This window comes from Lissotriton vulgaris, chromosome 12, assembly GCF_964263255.1.
Source record: "Lissotriton vulgaris chromosome 12, aLisVul1.2, whole genome shotgun sequence".
Taxonomy (NCBI): Eukaryota; Metazoa; Chordata; class Amphibia; order Caudata; family Salamandridae; genus Lissotriton; species Lissotriton vulgaris.
In genome coordinates this window covers 718,980,221-718,997,942 of record NC_141700.1, presented here as the reverse complement: position 1 = coordinate 718,997,942, position 17,722 = coordinate 718,980,221, and the positions used below count along the sequence as shown (strand labels likewise).

The following is a 17,722-nucleotide window of genomic DNA, read 5'->3' as shown; positions in this document are numbered from 1 at the left end:
AGCGAACTCTATATCCGGTAGCTTTGCTGGGAACTCGCCAGGGATGCCCCCTTTCCCCATATCTGTTTGCACTGGGTAGCCAGAGCCATTGGCAGCATGGGTGAGAATGGATGCTCAGATTTATGGTTTTGAGCGGTCGCAGGAGGTATCAGACCGCATAGTGCTCTATGTGGAGGATGTGCTGTTTTTTCTCACGCAGCCTAACAGAACTGGCCCACGCCTGCTAAGAATTATGCAAATTTTTGGTGAAACCTCAGGCTGGTTCATGAATCGGGGAAAATCCTTCTTGTGGCCCTTGTTTGGGGAGGACCAGTTGGGTGGCTGGTAGCAGGAGGTACGGTGGTCCCTGATGGATTCAAGTATCTAGGGCTGTTGCTGTCTAATTCTCAGTCCATCTCATGGGACAATAATCTGGCCCCACTATGGGCGAACAGAGGACCAGGTACTCTTTTTTTTTTTGCAGAGTTTATATAGCGCAAACGAGACCCGAACCAAATCGGGTATCAGAACGCTTTACATAGCACCAGTTAAATGGACACACATTCATTTTAGGCACGGGGAGATTAAGTGATTTGTCCAGAATCACAGGACGTTTCGGCGTCGTTCCCAAGACTCGAACCCAGATCCCCAGGTCCGAGGTCGAGCGCCCTAGCCATCTTCCTCTGTCCCTTTTCAGTAGATCAGCTATATTCAAAATGGTCTTGTGGCCTCGGCTGCCATACCAGCTGCAAAATCACCCATATTTGATTCGGCCCTCGGGGTTCCGGCTACTGAATTCAATCCTCGCTCGGTTTCTTTGGGGGGTGCGGCAAGAGTGGCACTGAGGACTGAGGACATGCTTTCAATCTACCTATTGTGGGGGAATGGCCACTCCAGATATCCAGGCCTACCATGAGGCATCACATTTACTCATCCTTAATGACTGTTGTTATGGAGAAAGAAGGGATCCTGCATATGCAGTTGAGCGTTGTCTGACGGATGCCATGCCAATACATATGATCCTATATTCCGGCCCGATGCTTAAAGGGCTGCCACCTCTGACCAGGACAGTATTTATGACCTGGAAACAAGTACTACACACAATGGGATGGAGGGGTAAAGTAACCCCACTGTGGCATACCGGCCTGCTGCCACAGCTGGCGCAGCTGTCCGGGTAGCGAGGCTGGGATGGTCGAAAGCTGCAATCCTTTCAGAAACTCCAGACAGAATATGCCATGCCTCATTTGCAATTTAACAGATACCTCGAGTTCCGGCATGCTTTCTCTCCACATCTAGCACAGCATGCAGACATACCTAACTTCAACCCAGTAGAAGCTAAGGTCTTTATGGGGTCTTGGGAGACCATAAAATAACTCAAATATATTGTACAATACAGAATAACAGCCCTTATACACTAAACAAAACCAGAGAAGCATGGCAGCTGGATCTTGGCCCACTGGATAAGGATGATTGGGTGGAGACAAGGGAGTCCCCGAGCGGTATGGCAATCGTGACACGCTTGAGACTTATTCAATTTAAATATCTTCATTGTGTCTACTTTACACGATATAGGCTTTGGCGTGCTGAGCCTGTCGCCTCTCCCCACTGCTTGAGTTGTGGGACTGCTGAGGGCACCTTCATACATATGGTGTGGCAGTGTAGGACTTTACTAAGGTTTTGGAAGGGGTGACCACTTGCCTTTCAGAGGTCCCCGGATGGGATATCTCACTGTCAACACGGTTGGCTATGCTTCACATTACTGAGGGAATAGGAGGCAACAGATACAAGCATCACATGTTGTTTCTAGGCCTCACATTAGCTAAATGTGATATTGCCAGGGGGTGGAAGGATGTGTTCCAGCCTTCGGTTGCAATATGGAAAAATGGCCTGGATTTTTCTATGGGTCTGTAAATACCCATTTTTAAGTCAAGGGGATGGCCCCAAAAACATTCTAAAATACGGAAGAGATGGGAAGATTATAGAGGGCTTTGCTTAGAACCCATTCCTCTAGCTTCAGCTATTGAGGGACTGCCAATTTCACTGTACTGTATTGGGACCCAGATCTTGAGAATAACCATCTTCATATTGGAGGGGCCAGACCAATTTCTTTACTTCTTCTGTAAGCTTAACATGGTACGTTTGTTTGGTTTAAAAAGTTATATTCCAATATTCATATAAAAAATGGTGTAACTGTTAGTATGAAAATGTTGATATCAGTATTATTACCAATCTCTCTGGGTTTCCGACCCCTCTGGTGGAGCCACAGCAATAAAATATGTTGTGAAAAAAAAGAAGAGAGTGTACTGCAGTGATCAAGATACACACAGCCAAAAAGTTGATTGGAAATACACAGCTGTGTCTGAGGTGGGCGGGTGACGGTAGACAGTTTAATTTGTTGACAAATGTCACAAGAAAGTACATAGATACAGGTCTGTTCATATAAACTACGCCAGCAGTAACGTTGCTGTAAAATAGAGACTGTTGCCGACACACCGCAATGTGCTGACGCAATGCCCTTGTGTGCGGCTTTGATCAGAGCAAGTCTGCGGTCTAAGTTGGGAATCAGCCGATCCTCAACTGAAGGAATCTTAATATAAGGAACCTGTTCAAGAAGTTCCCTCCCTTGTAGCAGCCACCGCTACCAGAATATCATTAACTATTTTAGTCAGGGACCTTGTAACTGATGCTACAGAACACATGGCTACAGCAGATTTGGCCGCTCCATCAGCCAAATAATTACCAAGAGCATGTGCTCCCACACACTGATGGTCAAGAGTATGTATAACATATATGAGGGGCAGACATTCTTTAAGGTCTGCTTCTCGAACCCAAAGCGCTTTATGCCTAACTGCTCTGCCTTTAGAGTCTCAATAGTCATTTTTAGACCAAAAGAATACGTTGTCATTAAAAGACTGAACACAGTAATTGAAATCGCATACAATAGGAGTATTCACATTTAGATCAGCAAACTCGAGAGCAAGGACAAGAGCACTCAACTCCGCCAATCGTGCCGTATGGTCCCCAAGTGCCTGAGTGTGTACTATGGAAGATTTAAACTCTCTATTGAAAATTGAGCCAGCAACGATTGCGGAATCCGCTGAATAAGCATGTTTGATACCAGTGGCCGGTTGAGCTGAGCCATCGGTATAAATGATGCATTTGTACTCATGTAGAGGAAGCAACGACAAAGGAGGAGGATGAACGTGTTCATACTGTAAAAACTCCTGTGTCTGAAGTGCAGCATCAAAATTAAACGCGAGATCAGAGGATGTCAAAGAAGTAGCCCATTGTATCCAATGGGGTGCAGTGCCTTTGAGTTAGGTACGCTTGCCTTGGTCATGGCTTCCAAAGCAGGGAAGGCCATGACCATAAGAATACGTTTTCCTTACGCAAGTGAGCGTTTCTTCAGAACCGCCATCTGTACCGCCGTCAAGATTTTTTCAACAGTTGAAAAACGCATTTCAGCAGCAGTATATAAAAGTGACTTGTATGCATTATGTATTGTGTCTCCCTCATTGCATGTTAAGTAAGTGAAACCCACAGACCCTGAAACTATACGTATCACCAGGTTTGTGAAGCCAGCTGGCAGAAGAAAATGTGGGTTGTATCAACACATAAAGTGGTTTGATACGCTGGGCATAATCGGTAATGTATGTCCTCCTGAAATTTAAAAATCCCAGCAAGGACTGAAGTTTCAGCAGAGCAGAAGGAGGTTGCAATTGTGCACATTTTTCATAGAAGTGGGGGACTAGCCCCTTTCCTTCATTATTAAGCTCGCCTAATGGGCGATGTGCGATTTTGCAAAATTGAACTTGTAACCATAGTCGGTAACGGATAAATTAATTCCATTGACTTAGACCTGATGCGGCATAAGTCTGTTGTCCGTTAGATATATGTCATCAACGTATGAGAACGCATCTGGGTCTATGTCATGTAACAAAGACACAACACGTGCCTCAAATGCCCCGAGGCTATATTTATATACCCCATAGGCAAACACGTAAAGGTTTTCTGATTTTCAATGGCGGTAAAAGCTGTCATGTCTATTCATGGCTCTCAGGTGCGAGAATATGACTATAGAAACTATTGGAAATATCTAGTGTAGTTTTGTATTTTTTATGAACAAGATTGTGCGTGTTCTGCACCGCAAAAGTGCAACAATGACTATTTAAATTTTGGCAATCCAATACAATCTGATATGAAACGTCAGGTTTTGATACCGTAAAGAGAGGATTATTTATCAGTGATGTACTTGATTCAATCACTCCTTGATACTCAAACTGTGTTAGAATGCCACAAACATGAGCCTTTGCATCACGTCTGATTGGATATTGTGTTTGTGGCTGTGGCATAAATCGTAAAGGTATTTCATGAGCCATTGAATCAACATCCCAAACACCACCTTGGGAAGGGCCAAGGCCCACTCCACTGTGAAACCTTTTGCATGCTCCACAGGGACGTAACACGAAAAACTTGGAAGTATCAAGTCCTCCCCTCTTGGAGTGGCTAACACAAAGGGTGGAGGCCTGTCCGCCTCTGCTAACAAAATGTTATATGAAGAGGTTAGATTCTCCCATAAAACCACCTTGATTGGACAAGGCATATTACCTTCAATCTGGAAAATAATCTCTTAGAGCCTATCCAGGGGGGCGCAACCCGGTTATCTACTGTCTCTAGTGTAATTAATGTATCAGTTGCTGTCACCTTCAGACAGGGACCCAGAGCCTCCCCCACTATGGTAACCTCTGCTGTGCTGTTGAGCAGAGTAACTGCACATGTCCAATCCAGGAGTTGCGTTCTCACCGTCTGAGGCATACCTTGCTGGTAAAGCGCCAAATGTTTTCTTTTGAAATGGGGGTCGAATACGAGGTAGATCCTCTTTTTTTCCTTTAACATCAAACTGTTGAGGCTTATCTCATCCCTGTGTTGCAGGTTGACTTTTGCCATGATCCTGGTGTTCTCCTCCACCGACTTGAGAGCCTAACGGGCCCTGTAAAGAACGAAGAGAGCACTGATCAGCGACCTGAAATCTATCAGGAGTCTTAATTTATGGCGGTTGCGCAAATCATAAGTACGCTCAGAAGACTCAGGTGTTGGTGAACCAGCACATGATCTTTGCTTCTGCTGTTGCTGCCCCTGTTTCTTGTTCTTCCAGTTCTTTTTAGGAAAGAACGGACACCCGTCTTTATCCGACTGAGCCTTTTGTTGAGTTTGAGTATGTGTTTGCGTTTGAGTAAAAGGCTTAACTCCCAGACTATTGCGGCCTATGGTCTTATGAGCCTTGGTAATAATCTTTGGTAATTCGCATGGCTTGTCTGCATCTGGGATAGGCCTCATCTATCGATAAAGGACTGGCATTATTGGGTGAGGACGACCGCCATTTCACCAAATTTGGTGTTGCCAAGCTGTGAGGGGAACCTCAAGAGTACTATACGGTCGATAAGCTTGAGGCAGGGCTGTGGCAGTGTATACATGAAACAAATTATCTGTTCCATCCACCGCCGGAAAGGTGATCCAAGAATAAAACACGTTGAAGCGGTATGCTGCATCCGTTTCTACAACAAAAATAAGGGCAACACCCGCATCAGGTACTCCATATTGAGTCAAATATGCCCCGAGCGGCGCGTGGCTATGAGGCTCAATATCTGCCGCCATAATGAAAAAGAACGAACAACAACCAAAAGCGTGGCAGCGCAATAACCGGTCATAAAGAGAAATAACTTTTTAAAACTTCAAGCTTGAAAGAACCTATAAAACAAAAATATAAGAGGTTACACCATCGCAGCTGCCTCGGGAAACAGAAGTGAGGGTTTTGTGGACAAGCAAAAGCACTACTCAGGAGTCTTGCAGATAAGAACCAGATCAAATGCTGGCAGCGCCATGTTGCAGGGGTTCTACACATACACAAAACTGTGCGCAGGAATACAGGACCTTGGTGTATAGGGGTGTACCAACCTATCCCCTTAGTACCCAAAATCCCCAAACCGACTAGCTACCGTGTCTCATTTATTCTCCTCCAAAAATCACGAAGCTAAAAAATGATTAGACAACCCAGAACACAACACTCCCGACTCTCTAAGGAATCATGGTAGCAAGACATACTCTTTCACTCACTCATACTTGTCCACAATGAGAATTGGCAGAGTTACTGAAATAGTTCAAAATGTTTATTTTAACTATTGTGCTCTGCAATACAGTATATGAGCCACTAAAAGCAGCAAAATGCATACACTCAAAACAATTAGCAGTGTTGAAATTCCATAGAGTACAAAGGAGGAAGTCATTATATAAAGACAGTGGAAAAAGGACTAAAAGGCCTAACCACCCTCCCCTTGACGGGAAGAAGTTTATTTATATAAAGGAAGATCTCTGGGCTTTGACAGCAGACCCCAAACCTTAAAGCCTGGATGCACGTTTTACATCATATGAACAGCACAGCTCTTCTCCATGGAAAGGCTTTCTCCAAGTGTGTTAAAACAACATGCAACCCTGTAATATCAAAGCACGAGTCTCCAGCTTTACAGCTGTGTTTAGCATTTTATTTCTAGGTGCTAGGGACTGACCAGAACAGAGTAACAAGGGGCATTGTTTATCAACCTTGCACATCGTGTTCAGACTAAACTCCAGGAATTTAGCAGAGTATGCGAAAAGCAGACTGTTCTCATGCGAAAGGCACAAAAAGAGTCTTGCAAAAACAAAGTCACTTAGTAACATGCGCAAAGGCAGCATCATAGCAGCAAAGCTCATGCTAACTGAGCAATGTTGAAAATGTTCCAAAGGGCCATATAACAGTCCTGTCTCCCACAGTTCCCATAGCGTTCTGAAGAGTGTGCCCAGGGGTGCCACATTTCAGCCTGGCACGATTATGGCCCCTCCATGACTAACAGGAATTAAGTTCCCATGGGTAACCCTACCAACATTTGTAGCAGTGCTAGTGTGCCCTACTGCAAATAATCCCTCAGTATCCCCCACACCTAAATCATGAATCCAGCAAGGCAGAACCTCTCCTCCCTTGTCATAGTTCCTGTGCCCACCCTAGAACAGTGACCAGGAAAATGAAAAAACCCTCCCCTGTGGTCATTTAAAACTAGCAGACCACAAAATTCCACATCATCTACTGAAGTGTGGTCTGAATTCACTCATGAAGCTGACCTCGGAATTAGACCTTGCTGGAATTACCTTTTCAGAATCTCACACAAGTGCAACTCAAAGCAGCCAGGAAACTCCTATTTTTATATGTAAACTTTAAGCACTTTCAAAACTTCAAAAGAACATGGCTCAGGTATGAAGCCTTGAAGACAGAAAGCAAAGTCTCAAACAAACCTGCTTCCTTAACATAGCACTGGTCTGCACTCTACATTTAAGATGGCAAAACAATTCAATTAAAATGAGGAGACAATCTAATGTGAATAAACTGAAGATTTGAAGAACCGGCTTATGAACAATTTACACATTACAGGACATTCTAATGAGAATCTATAAAAAGTTCCCATGGTAGAGAACTAATCTTTTAGTAAAAAAAAAACACAACACTGGTGGTTAGCTGAGAATTCCTCACTTTAGTCTGTCACATTCAGCTACTTGGGTTCACTTCTAAGTCTTCCCCTCCCACCTTCTATTTTGAGTTTCATCATGCTAGGAGTCCTAAAAGTCCATACTTTAATAACTTACCCACTGTTTCACTTCTCCACATTTAACTTGCTTTGCTCATTCTCTTATTTGGATAGCTGCTTCACCTTAACATGGTGGACACTCATTGCTCTACATTTCCTTTCATTCACTTACCCAGCTCTAATGAAACTGCCTGTCTGTCTAAAGGCATATGGATGACAAGTTGATTCCTCTGCGGTCATCCCTGTTGCATCTGTGGCTCACAAACATTGATCATAAGCCTATCATTCAGACTTGATTCTCTCTAACTCCCAGTTTCAAGGATTGGAAGTCGCATACCTCAGATAATAATGTTCTGTATGTAGAATGCCAGGACAGTAGCTTTCCTCTTTTTTTCTGTCATTCTCAGCTGACCACATTCTATGTGGGGAACTTACTCTTCTTTTTTTTCCCTCCAGCCATGTTTACAATGACATCTTACCCTTTGTGGGCTTCAATATCATTGCTTATTAAATCCTTAGCACATCACTATGTCATCATTGATCTTTGATTTGTCAACCATTAACCCCTTTTTGATCAGCTTCTTACCTGTATTTAGGTGGATTTGTCAATCCCCACAAGATATCAGGACCCTACATTGCTACCCCTTACTTTTTATTTGGCTCCCTAATGCATTCTGGGAGTAGTAGTTTTAATTTACTGTCAATTGGACAAGAACAGCTAATGTCAATGATCTGTAAAATAAATTCAGAGGATCAAACATCACAATAAAATGGATTGTGGGGACAACTCTGCCAAAGGCATCCAGTGCTCTCTCTATATCTTAGATGTTTTCAGCATCAGCCTCAATCTGTGGTAGGTGTTATCAGTGGTTCTTCTACATTTCTCCATGCTAACACGGGTTGAATCATTTTTTTTTGTACATTACCTTTTCCTCATTTTTGCGATTTGGATGTGTGTTTCATTTACATTTTCCTTTTTTTTAAACATTTTTTTATTCAGGTTTTTACAACATATTATTTATAGCCCCTGGTTCCCACCCCGCCCCACCCCCATGAGGACAGGTATTTCTATTGTTACATACATAGGTATTGCAGTACAAGAATACGAATTCCTTAAGGAGGGAATAAAGGAGAACAGAAAGAAAACATATTAGCATCAAGACTCAATACACTCTTAATCATACATTTCCTTCTGTGATGATTTAATGAGACACAATTTAGTATTATCAAAAAGGTTGGATTGCGTTAATTGGTGATTAAAGAATTTAGCATTTATCAAAGGCTTTTTCAATTCCTGTATTCAGTGCGCCTGAATCCAATCTAGCAGAGGTGCCCAAATTTTCATGCCTCTCTTCCGAATATTACGCCCCTTTTGTTTATAAATGGCGACCTCGACACTACATGTCGCGAGTAATCTAGCCTTCCATTGAGAAAAGGATGGTGGGGTGGGATCGAGCCAGGCTGATGCGACACACAGTCGAAAGATAGCCATTGCCACGAAAGTCAGCCCTTGAACCTGTCTAGGACGTTCTTTGTTAGAGATGCCCAGCATAATCTCTTCAGTTGTTACGTTAATCCTAGCATGGGTAATGTCCGAAAGAAACCCAGATATTTCATTTATAACGTTTGTTAGGATATTACGTGTGGCGAACATATGAGCACTGTCTGCAGCGGGAAGCGCACATCGTGGGCAGATAGTGCCTTTACCCGTCCCCCATTTAGCAATTTTATACGGTGTATAATATAACGAAAAATATGTTTTATAAAACTGCGTCTGTAGTTTTATGGACATTAAGTAAGTAAGTGACAAATCATATGCAATAAGGGGAATGCTGGGTGGAACTTCTAGTTTAATTTGCCATGCCGCCCCCTGTTTGTCCATATCACCTGGGAGTAAGGCGTTAAAACTTTCATAGATCTCACCAATTCTTGGGGGCGTGTTGCTGCGTATATTTTCTATGATTTGGCATATTTGAAATTTAATACGACCACCCCCCTTTTTTAGTAGGAAGTCTCTCACCTGAAGATATTTAAAAAAAATCCCTGTTGGGGATGTTATAGCCTTTTTTTAATACATTAACTGATTTAATTCCCTGAGTAGAAATAAAACAACTGAGTTGCTCTATCCCTAATGCACACCAGCTCCGTACATAGGAGTCATGAAATATTTCTGGGAGATCTGTATTCTGAAACACCGGTGTGTAATGTGAAAATCGGCCAAGACCAAGTAGTTTTTTAACCTTTCCCCAGACTTTGACAACACTATTGATGGTTTTGAATTTCACTTTTTTAATGTGATCATCATTAACGTGTCGCCAGAGACAGCCTGTGCTCCCGTTCCCAAGGATGAGTTCTTGCGGTGTGGGAATACTCAGATCATCTGGGTTAGAGTTTAGTAATCTAATGCTGTAATTCATAACCGAAGCCCAGTAATAAAAGCATGAAGTTAGGTAGAGCCCACCCCCCACGCTCTCTAGGTAATGTAATCCATTTGAGTGCTCTCCGTGGCTTACTATAACCCCATAAAAACCATGAAAACATTGAATCTATATTCCTAAATACATGTGGTGGGAATTCTAAACAAATAGCCTTAAAAAATACGAAAACTTAGGAAAAAAAAACATCTTCACTAAATTAGTTCTACCTCCAATAGATAGGTGCAAGTTATCTAAACGTGACAGTTCTCTCTTAGTGTGCAACATAAGTGGCTCCAGATTATTATTTACAACGTTCCCAACATCAGCACTAATGCTGACACCCAGGTATGTCGCTTTATCAGTTATTCTCGGATCTCTCATCACAATCTTAGTATTAAGCATGAGCTGTGTCTTACTGGAGTTTAGCTTGTACCCCGAAACTCTGCCGAAGTTCTGTGCTTCGTTTTCAATCAAATTCATAGCATTTGTAGGATCCCCTGTGACAATAGCGATATCGTCAGCGTACGCTAAGCATTTTGTTTCTAGACCACGCACACATATAGGGGTAATTAACACGTTTTTTTTCGAGCCTGTGTATGAACCCATCAATATAAATGGCAAAAAGGAGGGGCGAGCAGGGGCACCCCTGCCGTGTCCCCTTGTTGATTTTAAAATTGTCGGATAACTCCCCATTGATCAGAACCCTGGCACTGGGATTAACATATAGCTGTTGAATCGCTGTAATATATTTCTTACCTATGCCACAGTTTCGCATGGCGGCCCACAGGAACTTCCAGGAGACCCTATCAAACGCCTTCTCTGCGTCAAGCAGTATAAGCGCCATAGGGTCTCCTGTCGTTCCCGTGTAGTCAAAAAGGGATATAACTCTTTGCACATGGTCAGTCGTAGATCTACCTGGTATAAACCCGTTATATTATGGATCCGAGGTGCTAGCCGTGTTGCTAATAATTTAGAATATACTTTGGAGCCCCCATTAATCAATGTAATTGGTCGGTATGACCCCATTTCCTGGGGATCTTTGTTTTTCTTGGGGAAAACTATTATTTTGGCAAGTGACCAGGATTTCGGTGGATTCCCACCTTAAAAGATGTTTTGAAATAGTTCAGTCATGATAGACTTGAGCTGTGGTGCAAATTTAATATAGAATTCAGTTGGAATCCCATCCAGGCCTGCAGCTTTTTCAGTGGCTAAGGAATTCATAGATAGTAGGATTTCCTTCCAACATAGTGCGCTATCTAAGATCTCCTGATCTTCTAATCCCAAGCCCTCTGTAACTGATGGATCTATATAGCTCATGGGATCCTCGCATTCATTCTCATCCTCATAGTATAACTTCTGATAAAATACTTGGAAGGCTTTTCTAATATCTGCCGGATCCGCCTTCAAGCCAAGCGCAGGATCATTAATTGCTTTAATTAGAGTACTGGATGCCTCTTCCTGGGTTCTAACCGCCAAATGTTGACCCACTTTCTCGCTCAATTCATATATAGTCTCCCTACGGGTAGTTGCTCTCACAACTGCTTTCTCAATTAAAATTTCCGATATATCGTTTTTAGCAATTGCCACCTTGTTCACCTCCCTGTCTGCCACCTCGCCATCCTGTACTGCCTTGATCAGACCTTCTTCCGCTCTCCGCAAATTTTGTTCCAAGGACATCATTTTTTGTCTTTCTATATTGTTACGTCGGAATGAAAATCGCATAGTTTCACCCCTGATACATGCCTTCATAGTATCCCAAACAGTTTCTATTGAGGTGGACCCCAGATTATCCTCCAGAAAGGCCGGAATCCAGTTCCTCATATGCATGCAATATTCTTCGTTATTCAATAACGCTCTTTCGAACGTCCAACTAGTAGCTGTGGGTCTATCAGCCCCCATTGTGATGGTAAGTTCAAGTGGGTTGTGATCCGAGAGAATTCTCGGTAGTTTTTTTATTTGGCAAATTAATTTTAAAGTACAGGACATAAGCATGTAGTCCAGTCTTAGATGCCTGGAGTGAGGGTGAGAATAATAAGAATATCCATGATCTCCCGGGTATGTCTCTGACCACCCATCTATTAATCCATGGAGTATACACAAATCTTTCAGAGATTCATATACTTTTCGTTTCCTACCATGGTAACCAAAGCCTGGGTCAGATAGCCAATCGCCAGGTAGATGGATGTTAAGATCTCCACAGACAATAACAGGGAGGGGCCAATGTACCAGTTTGTTGGAGATCTTGTTCAACACCTCCTGATCATCACTAATATTGCCATAAACAGTGCATAATGTCAATTTGCTTTTCCCTTTATTATAGCAGCACTCGGTTATCACATATCGCCTGAATTTATCCGGGATTGAACGCGAGAACTGGATCCCCCCTCCTTTTGCCAAGATGGCTACCCCTTTTGTACGTGACCCCTGGGATGTAGCAGAGATAAGTCTATATCCAAGTGTTTTCAATAGGTATTGCTGTGACCCCTCAATGTGAGTTTCCTGGAGACATATGATATCTGCGGCAGATAGCTTAAACCCTTCTGCCACTTTCTGCCTTTTCTTAATATCATTCAGGCCGCAAATATTAAATTAAAGTATTTTTAATTTAGTCATCCATATCTTTCATTTACATTTTCCAATCAATCGGTCAATCACAAATATTCTTTTTCATTTGCAACTGGACTTTGAGCTATTCACATTTTACGTACAATGCTTTGTATCAAGGTATTCTGTAAAAATTCATAAAAAGATTATAACCCATCACTGGAAGCAAACAAAAAACTACCAGGAACAAAGAAATCATGTCTCACCTCTCGATAGCTGACCAGATCTTCAACCCATCATCTCTGTAGTAAAAGTTGGGCAAGGACTCAATCTCGCGGGATTTGAGATGGTCTGCGATGCAAATGGAAGTGTAGGTCATGGATTGCATGTCTCTCGATATAAGCTCAGTAAGACCTGCTACACCAATCCCCGTGCCCTGTAGTTGAAAATCGCAGTTTCTGGTTAGCTCCCGTTTCTAGGCTGCACCTGACTGATTCACTGCCAGACCAAAGTCATCAATTCATACATTTTGGATATTTTCTTCTGCTCTGTATCTAGGGTGTGTGCCAATTATTTATTCATGTAGCTGTGTGAGTATAATATGCCACAAAGGTGCTACTGGAGCCTATATCCAATTGTTATTGCATTCCACGGGACAGAGAATCCAGCTGATTTTGGTTACAGTTAGACAGAGTTTAGATTAAAGATAATGTAGCCTATTTGACTGTTTTAGACATTACTGTGGATCTGCCAAATGTATTCCTTGTGAAGCAATGCCACTGAGGATGTGTCCAGGTTCCATTAGTGACAAGCTTTTTAAGTGGTGTCAAATGTGTTTCTGTGTTGTCTGCCAATAGTGGATGCCGTATATAACTATGTTGAAGCTTTTCTATATTACTCTGGGTTGTTGAGATTTTGTGTTTGAAGTTACAAATTGTGCTTCAGCGTACTATAATTTTAAGCAACCGATGTGGTATGTTACCTGCAGACTGGACTACAGAAACACTCTCTACGTAGCAAACACTGCACACCTTCTGAAGAGACTCCAGGGAAGACAGAACTCAGCGACAAGACTCATACGGTACCAGCCCAGAAGGACCCACATCACACCACATCTCAGAAATTACACTGGCTCCCGAATCAGAAGTAATGCCAGTTCAAGATGCTGACCCATGCCTACAAGGCCCTGCACAACCAAAGACCAGCGTACATCAACAAACGCCTCACTCTCCACCAACTGACCAGACACCCTCAATCAGCTTCCCCCTCCCTTGCAGAAACCCCACAAATCCGTTGAGCCAACAGTGGAGGACGCTCCTTTTCACAACTGGCAGCCAAGGGTTGGCGAAACCTCCCCCTGAACCTCAGGACCACACCATCGCTCCAGCAATTCAGAAGAGAATTAAGGACCTAAGGGTTTGAAGAATCAAACCTCCAAGTAGCAGCAAACAGCTCCAGTGCCTCGAGACTCTCAAGTGATTTGCTGTGCTCTATAAATGTTCGATTGACAGATTGATTAATGTAAAATGTTCTATTGAATGTTTCAGTAAAAAATACATGGTAGTAAATGCTTGTCAGAGCACCACAATAGACAACTATAGGACATATATATTATATTTAATGACAATACCTTCAACCTATTCCCATGTGTGAAAAAACTTATTTAGTGAAAGATGGGATAGGTGAAGGTCTTTTTCCAGTCATCAAAATCCCCCCAAATCTGTTAGTGAACCAAGTCCCACAGGAATGATGTGAGAATATGGCACTGCAGCAACATTTGTGAATGATCAAGGCAATTCCAAGAGGCCATGAGCCAGAATACAGATAGAATGATGGTGGCAATCTAAGAGTAAGGACAAGATTGACTCTAATTTACACAATGAGGGCTTGTATGAGGGCAGTACTGGTCAAAGCTAGCTGGTTCCTGTCCAGGTTAAGAGGCATCCACCTAAAGGACAGAAGACAAATAGGTGTTTTTCATAATGTCCAAGGTATCTATATATTGGAATAGTTTATTTTCCAGGTTTATGGGGTGCTCTTGGATAGGCAAAAAAAATCACAAATATCAAAGCATCCAGTCTCCATGTCATACTGCTGAGAGTCTTCTCTCGCTTCAGGATTAGAAGCCCTACTCAGATACAGCCTCTGAAAAACACCCAGAAACAATTCAGGTATTAGTGGTAGGTTATGGAAATGTTCTACTTCACTTCAAGTAGACCTACCCACACAATAATTAAATCCCAATCCACTGTATGGGCTTCCCCAACTACTTCAGGTAAAGTGAGTGAAGAGATAAAAGTACTGCCAGGTGATATCTTCAAAGCTTATTTTATCAAGTACATATATCTGTCTACACTCAGGGGCCATGAGGCTTGTAAAAGACCAAACAAGAATCCTTCATCCTGCGTCATTTATGTTCGGTTTTTATATGTCCGATGGGGACTGGGAAGATTTCTTTTTAGGATGTCTCTCCATAACAATGTGTCAACAAACCTTTGGTAAAGAGAAAATAATTAGTAGCCTGTGTGAAAAGGCTGCAGGTGGATGCACTGTGCAATTATGTTTAATAAGGTCAGGTAAGAATATGTCATAAGGTAGTGAAAAACCTAATCTCATTCCAAGCAGGTTCCATCTATTGTTTTCTTAATGCTGTGCTCTTCTACCATGGGATCATAGCTTTCATTTCATCCAACTCATCTAGCTGGGAGGCCAAATGGTGAACATGTGCTTTTCAATGTTCTAAGACATGTTTATTATTTTATGTATCTTCATCATGGCCTCTCTTGAATTCCAACAACAGGGGTGGTCTACAGATATGAGTTCCAACCTTACCTTATCGAAAGATCCTCCTGAACCAATAAGGACTTCTCTGGCGAGAGCATTAATTTGCAAAGTGTAGCGATGGTGAGGGATCAGGAGCTAAAGAGAGACCATTTGCATTATTAGAGACACAGGTATAGTGGTTGCTTAAAACAGACTTTATATTCTTACTGTCTCTGCTCTTCCATAGCATGTAGCTATATACTCTGTATCTCAATCATTCTTGATGTTCTGTACCCAACAATGCTTGGGCATCAGGACCCATGATAGTCCATTTTTTCATCTTGGCATTAACAGTCTCTTTATGCTGTCCAATGTGTCTTTCTTACCTTGTACAGAGGATGAGACATGGGGAGCTGCCTCAATGTAGAAATGCAGAACACCTCTGCAAAGACGTGCGTACGCAGGAAGTGGGTAAGAGCCTGATGAGTAGAAAAATTGGAGTTCCTCACCCACATCTTGGCAAGCAACCAGTCCCACTCACTATCGCTCGGCAGGAAGATGGGATTCTCTGGACCTGGATTCTGATTTAGCTGCAGAGGAAGATGCACAAAGAGGTAGTTACTGGACTTTCATGGATACTGACCTATTAGTGGTTACAAATGCAAGTGCCTAGAAGAGTGTTTGATATAGAGTAGGGTTACTGAGTTATTTTCATTTCTTTCTTTTTTCAACTGGTCAAAATCAGTTTACTTTTTCTGGGGAAATGCTTTTATAGAACTGTGCATAGTAAACATTTTCAAACAGATAAAGTCTATTTCCATAGTACAAAACATCCCCCGTCGTCATAAAGGCAAACCTTTGTGACAATAAAGAGGTGTGTTGCTTCTAGCTAATAGAAAAACTATTAGTTATTATTGTTCAAGTAACAGCTGACACATTCTCTCAGAATGCTGATAACTTATATTTATTCCCATTCTGATTAAATTAACTAATGTTTTGAAATGTCAAAGTTTTAGACAGGCCCAATGGCTCAAAGACAACACCTTACCTGGATTGCTAGGGGTGTCATCTCATCCTGGGGTGAGAGGTAGAGAAGACACAAGGGAGCAGCTATGTACTGCTGATGACCATTCAATTTATTTGCAGGAACGCCTTCCAATATTTTAAAATCTGCAATGAAGATCTTTCCTCTCTGCAAACAGAGGAAACAATACAGGTGAGCTTGGATCGGAAGTAGACATACCATCAATACACTCCTATGGAATTGCAAGAAGGCATGGTGGTGCAGGTGCAGAAAATATCATATCTGATCACTCACACACTCATGACATCATTCTTGTCCAGATACAAATAAACAAATAAGACACCTCTGATGAGCATTCAATAGTGTCTGTATTTGAAAAGTACATATTATTTCTAACTAGGACTCTTTATAAATGGCCACTGTATACAGACACATCTTGTAAAACTATCCCTTCTGGCTTATCAAGCAACGTATTCCACTAAAATAACCTTATTTAAGAAGAGGACTGTATAGAAATCTGTAAAGAAAATACAGGTTTTTTAGCTGCATCTCTGGCATTACATTTCCCCTATTTAGTGGTACAGTTGCTAAAGTTACCTTCTATCTCAGACACGATCTGAAGTTAACTTTGTGCAGCATGCATTCTCAGAGCTTCCATAGGGAGTAAAGTGTTCAGAAAAAGATGGAGCACTTATTGTGCAGTCGGATAGTGCATCTCAGGACTCTGCAAAGGGCTTGGCATCCTCTTGGGCTAGACTGCACCAGCGTTGAAGCAGTTGTGGACACCCAAAGTGCTGCTCTGCTGATTGCACAGAGAATCAAAAGGGAGGAGTAATGGTTGAAATATAAAGCCCTGCATCAGAGGAAACATCCCTAGTTGGGAGTTCTTCGTGTGACTAGTTGATAACAGGTAAGAAACGGGAGGAGGGAGGGTGGAAAAGACTAATGCAAGCCCCGTTCCAAGATTGTAGTCTGTCTGGAGATTATTACCATAGCTTTCCAACTCAAGATGACGGTGTATTTTCTTTTTCTAAATCCGATATAAAGGACGGTTTGAAAAGTAATAGAGAAATTGTGATGCATTCATTCTCTTGAATTTCTCACACACCTGCTACTAATGTTATCTCAGATTATTTCTCTTTTGCAGTCAGATTTCCTATTGGATTTTCTTCTGAAAGTCTTTGCTTGCGTCTTTTTCTCTGTCCAGATGTGAGTGAGAGTTTGGTACCTTGCTTACCTACTTCTACATAAATTAACATCTCCAGGCAAGAGCGCCACTTGACAACTTTTGAATGTACTAATGAGTGCAGGGTGGCATACTGGCTACTGGGTGGAGCCACACTTTCCACAGGTATTCATGATTTAAATTAAACAGACCTTAA

At 42.2% G+C, this 17,722-nt stretch overlaps 1 protein-coding gene across 1 annotated transcript in view; it reads right to left on the bottom strand.

Annotated features, from left to right (window-relative positions):
- LOC147678113 (hydroperoxide isomerase ALOXE3-like) overlaps window positions 1-17,722 on the bottom strand; it is a 310,576-nt gene that overhangs the window by 67,297 nt on the left and 225,557 nt on the right. Inside the window, exons 7-10 of the mRNA XM_086945972.1 lie at window positions 16,365-16,508; window positions 15,703-15,906; window positions 15,386-15,472; window positions 12,820-12,989 (exon numbers count right to left, since the gene is read on the bottom strand). Coding sequence (XP_086802098.1) covers window positions 12,820-12,989; window positions 15,386-15,472; window positions 15,703-15,906; window positions 16,365-16,508 — 605 coding nt within the window. The remainder of the gene's footprint in view (window positions 1-12,819; window positions 12,990-15,385; window positions 15,473-15,702; window positions 15,907-16,364; window positions 16,509-17,722) is intronic.